Here is a 6,533-nt window from a genome sequence, read left to right as displayed (position 1 = left end):
GATCTTCTCAAACCTTTATATTTTCTCTATTTTTGTAACAAAATAGCAATTTAAAATTTAAAAATCTTTTAAAAAAATTACATCACCTTCAACATGGAAGATCTCACTGTTTAAATATCCATGAAAGAGACATACTTGTTTGCATATCTGTTTTGGAATTACATTGTACAGCAAATAATAGTATCTCAGAAGCATTTCAAAAGTAATATAAATTCATATTTACAGAATGGTCTTGGTATAAAATATACAACAATCATATTTATGTCTAACATTCTAAGTTAAAGTTAACATCAATAGGAAATAAGTTAAGGTGACAAAGGTGGTCTGGTTCTTGTATCCATTCACTTCACGTAGCGAGTGAAAGAAGCGTCAGTCTAACCCTAGAGTGAGGTGGCACTGGCTGGAGAAGGTACAGCAACAGCCAAAGGAAACTAAGAAAAGACTACTTGACTGTTCTTCTACATACATTCCTTGACATTGGAGTATTAAATAGATGTGTAAGATCTTCCATACTGACACCAGAATATCAAAACTAACCCTTGGATTTGCAGGTATATTTACAACATAATTATTTCATGGACAGGTTCGTTAGGAGAGATATCAAACACCAATATTTACTTAGTCTAATCAGTAACCCTCAGGGAAATGCCAACCCCCACCCCCCAGAAGCGTGCACAAAACAGTTATCAAAATCTTACCCGACCACATAGCTGTGATTTTGTAAAATAACAACTCAGACGACCAGTAACATGATCCTCTTTAAGCATTTTGCTAGCAGGAAAAGCCCTTACATGCAGTACACCTGGTGAAAGATCAGCTTGGCTTAAAATATTCCAGTACAATTTTCAGAGTAAACAACTTCACAGAAGTTAATAAAAACATAAAAAAAAATGTAAAACTTGTCACAAAGAAAAGTAAGAGGACAAACAAGAAGATAGTAATCATCAGGAAGGAGAGTTCTGCTTTCTTAAAAGAAAAAGTGGATTTTTAAGCTTTTAAAAAAAAATATGCCCAGGGCTCTAGTTCATGTGTATTTAAGAAAACCAATTTTCAGTTGACATGTCTAACATGATTCTCAGTCACCTCTTAACAGGGCATAAATTCATACAGTTTTCAGCACTCTGAAGGTCAGATAATGCTATCTCATTGTATTTTCAAGGTCTTTGAAAATAAGTTGCCACTGAATAAACAAAAATTAAACCTGAATACAAGATTATGATTAACAACATTTAACAAAGGTAATTACAACCACCTTAAATTCCCAATATTTAGTTTAAATTAAAACAAAACAGTACAAAAAACAGCAATACCATCTTGTTAGTCAGTGCAAACACTAGATACAGGGTTTTCAAAGGAAAGCCAAGAGCACCTGATACTTTTTGCCAAGTCATCTGGATCCTATAATCTCCAAGTTGAGAACTATTAACGAAAAAAAAAGAAAAATAGGAAAAAAACCCCAAAATTGCTGTTACATTAGTGCATAACCTCTCAAAATCGTTGAAAATTGTTTCATGTGTAGCTTGGGGAAACCAATACCTAGTACATTAGCTGGAGGACTTAGGCACTTGATTTACTTCTGATAACTTTACTTGGACAAGTAGCCTGTGTACGTGTATCTACAGTACTAAAGCATAAACTGGGGGAATGGAAACCAAAAGCTGCAGCAAAGCACTGCCCCACTGACCTGCAAATAACACAGCAGTGCAAAGCTAATGGTGTGTTAACCCTGTAAAAGCCTCAAGTCCAAATCTCCACCTCTCAGTCTTCCAACAGGAAACAAGACTCCATGCAAAGTTCCACAACTAAAGAAAAAGCAGCTGCAACAAGACAAAAGTTCTTCTCTTGTGAAACAAAATAGAGACAAATAAGTTAGTCTTCCTTTCACTAGATGTATCATCGTAGGATCCTGCTAGTTTAAATAACTGAGTTGTTAGTTTTCTACAGAAGCCATTTTCAACAAGAATGGCTCAGATACCGCACCGGATTGCTACAAACTCATAAAAAGCTGCTTTAAGCTTAAGTAAAACAATGTCCAAATTCCATTCATTTGTGGAAAGTGAACGCCTTACCCTACTAAAGTAAGTTTTTTTTCTTCAGAATGCTAATGCGAGAGGGGCTTGAAGTATCAAAGAGTCCACAGGAAATGCATGACCCCAATATTATTTTTTTTAAAAAAAATATACATTATATAATATATATTATATATATAAAAAGCTAGTGTAAATGCTTCCATGGTGTGGTCACAAGCTGGAAAGATGAATGCCTTTCAGCTGTTAACCATCCTGCCATTTGCAACAGGCTTTAAAAAGTCATTTTTATCCTCAGACATAATGTGAGCAGTTTTCAAAATGAGGCTGCCAACACTGACTGATGTGCTGATGGGCAGGCAGCTTGCATTGCTAACAGATGTTGTGATCGGCTGACTGAAGCAAGAAGTTACGGGCAGGATTGTTTTCTGCTCCTCCCTGAGGAGAAAAATAAGTTACACAAATATTAAACAAGGACATGCACAAGTATCCGGAACTGAATTGTGTGCATTAAATAAATACTGACAAACTCATTTTTAGCAACAGGCTAAACATCTTCCTCTGGAATGGTACGCTCGAGATGTTAAAGTAGTCTGCCTCATTTTCAAAGGCTGCTTTACTCATTAAAGACTACAGAACACAGAAACCTAAAATAGTGTATTTCAAAATCTACCTCTCCATGGAGATTTGTGCAAACAGTCCGCCATTTAACCTTTTGAAGTTTTTCTTAATTTCTGTTAACTATAAAAATATTCTGCATTTTTTGCTTACTGACTGTGAAAGGTATTTTGAACAGCTGTGACACGTTTCAGTGTGTACAATTACAACGATGCATACGAACAATGGTACCAGCCTGGGACATTCAGCTTTGTGGCCTAATTCTATTTCTTAACAGGTTCTTCTCACTCCACCATGTACAAACAATGCAGATGTCTAATCCAAGTCTGAACAGGTACGTAGTTCATCCTTACACAACCATGCTTCCACTATTCTGATGCTTCTGTTTGTCTAACACTGGCAGACACTGCTGTTCTGTCTAACACTCACAGAATCACAAGGTCTTCACCTAAACTTTGTCTCTTCTGTTCCATAGATTCTTTCTGGTGCTGCTTTAGCAGATGCCCATTCTCTACAGTTGTTCCATTGAGCAGCTGATCCTCTTGGGAGCTAATCCCCAGCTGTATGTCCAGAATCTCCTACAAGAGAGAAAGAGAAATGCCCATCAACCCTGTCCCTACCAGCTTTACATTTTCCTATTAAGTTCCACTATGTTATCCTTATAGAAACAGGAGCCTGGTCATAAAACTCCTTCATTTTATGTCATGCTATTAGAATGTCTACCACATTTCACTAAAGGAAAAGCCAGTTGTTCAAAGATGACTGTGAATGACAAGAGCAGTATAAACTGTGAGCTGTTTTTAACTTCACTAGTATTAACTGCCAGATATAGGAGTGAGAAGTACAAGACCCCAAGTGCTAAATAAGGGAAATTGAATGTCATTACTAGGACTGAAACCAAAAGGCTTTGCTATCAACATCTATAAAGCCTAATGAAAAGACCCAATTGTTACTCACTTCTATCTGTTCCCCTTGTCCATCAGGTTCATCTGTATCGAGGGCTGACAGCTCCAATTCAATGTCTCGGTCTGGCTTTGTGTCTGCACAGTCTTCAGGATAATCAGTCTAAAAAAGAATGAGTATGTTCTCTAAATACCAAGTTGGCTTTTCACTGGCTTCACACAACACTGGAGAATTCAAGTGAAAACAGAAGATGCATTTCTGGCACACAACATTTCTACAGTACAAGAGAGCTAGTCAGATAAAAATGAACTTCAGGCATGGACAATACAGGATACAAGGCTAAATCAAATCACAATAAAGTACTGAAACAGATAAAATGAATATTAAAGAAATTTGAGTCCACTGATAAAATGTTTAGATTTATGACATGTACAAATAGACAAAAAGTAATAACTGCATGAAAATGACTGTCACATTCTTCCCACTCTGTAAATGCATGTTTGGAGCAGCAGCATAGCAGGTGCACCTGCCTAATCTCAGGGAAATAACTGAGTGCAATAACAGCAACTTAGCTTGCAAACTATGTGCTATAAATATTTGGGAGTGTTAAAACCAAGTTTCAACTCTTAGTTAAAATTCATGCAATTCTATATATATATAAACACTCTCCAAGATTTGTTTCATCCCAATTACCCCTTTCTTTACCTCACCATTCCTCAAATCAATTTCCTTGCTTAAAAGGTTTAAGGTAAGACGACTGCCTTCATCTAGAGAATTCCACTTCTGCTGCATGGCAAGTGCATTTGCCTCTCTCTGAAGGAGTAAGGAGTTGCTTTTGGCCTATGGAAAGAAACAGCTCAGTTACCAAACACTACACCTAAACCATGTTCAGTCACACAGTGACACTAAGAAAATTTATTTGAAACACTTCACGAAACAATTTCTTTTAAATTAAAAAACCCTCATTGTATAATAACTGGTCTTACCTGCTGTAATTCAATACTCAGTAGATCTCCAGTGCTGGAATGCTTTCTGTGACCAGATAAATCTGTAACTATGAACCTGTCCCTTTAAAAGAAAGAAGGCAAAACTAGGAATTAAAAGAAGTTCTCTAAATCAAACACCCCATAACTTCAGTAGTGTATCAATGTTAGATTTTTGGACAGAAACTAGATGTGATTTAGATAATGTGTTCTTCATCTTCACTGTGGCTCATAATACTTCAAGGCATTGTATGAAACAAACATCCTTATTTTACACAACTAAGATGTAGCAAGAAAACCTGAAACTATTAAAGATTTTGACATGACAACTTGGCAGTGCCTGACTCCAGTTCTTTGACAGATTTCTCAAGGGATACACTGCTAGTAATGGTGCACTATTAACTGCATTAAGTATTAAAAACTACACAAGCTTTAACCTAGTTTTTTCCAAGGCTTTATGCTGGATAGGTAAAAAAGTATTTTACTTTAAAATTAAGAATGTCTATTAATAGACATTCCAGATTCCCCACACACAGAGAGGACTCTGAAGAAATGCAAGCTAGAGGAAAAGCTGTGAACAGAGCTCGGGAAGGAGTCCATACCGTTCCGCATAACGTGCTGAGGAGGCAGAATCCGAGCCATAGGCACTCCATCTCGAGTCCACAGCATTGACATAAGGGACATAATCTGCAAAAGAATTAAGACAGCATTCACTATCTTCTCTGCTCTTCAGTGGGACATACACGTTCTTTAGCTCTTTGCATTTCATAGCTGCAGCAAGCACAAAGAGGATGAAATGCTCATGGTGTGCATAAATGATGAATTCTTGTCACACAAGCCTGAAGCTGTACCTGACACACTGATGGGCTTAGTAGCACTTCCTTGGGAAGCAGTGGCCTGGATTGGATCTGTTGTGTGATAGCCTGTGCGGGATGACCTGGAGATTGCACCCCACTTGGAGATGATGGGTCCATCGCTGAACGGGATTATAGGATCTTCCTCCTTTGCCCTTCTCTGTGTTTCAAATAAATGCACTCTCCTTTTAACGTCCCCACTGTCCAAATCCTACATATTCAGGAGACAGGAGACACATGAACTCATTTGAGGTTATGCACATTCTTTAGGTGGCCAGTTAACTTCTCATTATAGTTGCCTATTTACAAAACTGGGAAAGGATATTCCAAACAACTTCAAATGAGCAGAACTACTTTAAAATACTACCAATGGAAGCTATGACCTTTTTTTTTTTTAAAAAGGCTGGTTTAACCAAAGAGAAGACACTTCAGCATGTAAGGATCATCACACTAATGAGAGAACATGCAGAAAACCCCTACCATTAACACGGCATTGGAATTGGCAATCACATCCTTGGGCTCTGAGTCGATAGCATTTATACAAGAGCCAATAGTGCCACAAGACCACGGTGAATAGTGAGAGAGATGGTCTTCCTCAAATTTAGTTCCACTCAAATCACTGACACTCTCTGAGAACTACAGAAAAGGGAATAAATAAGCAGTGAATAATAAAAACAGGGAATTCAGTTTTAAAATGAGAAGATAATTTAATGAAATAGCAGTAAATGTATCCCAAAAGTCAATCAAAGAGTTCCAGCCATATTCAAGACTTGACTTGGGGACAACATAAGCTGTTTTGTCAAATTTTAAAACAGTGCCCCTGGCAGCTGTCAGAGGGTAAGCTTTGCCATACAAACAACTGCCTGGCCCACCAAGATGAGAGACTGAAATCTGTGTTAGTGTCAGGTTTCTTTAGGCAAACATCTACAGTAACTTAACTGAGAGGAAGCCGTGCATTTTCCTTTAACGTATTAGCCAGTGCTAATGTGAGTTCCCCTTCTTTACAGGACTTACCACAGAAGTACACAATGGCCTACCAATGCTTTCTGCCACTTTTAAAGGAATGCATTCTTTGGGACTTGATAAGCACTTGAAGATTGATTCAGGCTAGTCAAGTCAAGCCATTTGGACTATCAAAGGCAATGTAG

General features: G+C 37.6%; 1 protein-coding gene across 2 annotated transcripts in view; it reads right to left on the bottom strand.

The window, feature by feature from the left end:
* Positions 1-3: 3 nt before the first annotated feature.
* RC3H2 (ring finger and CCCH-type domains 2) overlaps positions 4-6,533 on the bottom strand; it is a 15,663-nt gene continuing 9,133 nt past the window's right edge. Inside the window, exons 13-20 of one of the 2 annotated variants that reach the window (XM_005421242.3) lie at positions 5,866-6,021; positions 5,383-5,596; positions 5,134-5,218; positions 4,535-4,616; positions 4,254-4,388; positions 3,603-3,710; positions 3,075-3,223; positions 4-2,465 (exon numbers count right to left, since the gene is read on the bottom strand). In XM_005421242.3, the coding sequence (XP_005421299.1) occupies positions 2,267-2,465; positions 3,075-3,223; positions 3,603-3,710; positions 4,254-4,388; positions 4,535-4,616; positions 5,134-5,218; positions 5,383-5,596; positions 5,866-6,021 (1,128 nt within the window). In that variant the 3' untranslated portion in view covers positions 4-2,266. The remainder of the gene's footprint in view (positions 2,466-3,074; positions 3,224-3,602; positions 3,711-4,253; positions 4,389-4,534; positions 4,617-5,133; positions 5,219-5,382; positions 5,597-5,865; positions 6,022-6,533) is intronic. The other variant, XM_031057219.1, reaches the window with a different exon arrangement.

Source organism: Geospiza fortis, unplaced genomic scaffold (assembly GCF_000277835.1).
Source record: "Geospiza fortis unplaced genomic scaffold, GeoFor_1.0 scaffold27, whole genome shotgun sequence".
Classification (NCBI taxonomy): domain Eukaryota; kingdom Metazoa; phylum Chordata; class Aves; order Passeriformes; family Thraupidae; genus Geospiza; species Geospiza fortis.
This window is presented reverse-complemented; position numbering and strand designations above follow the sequence as displayed.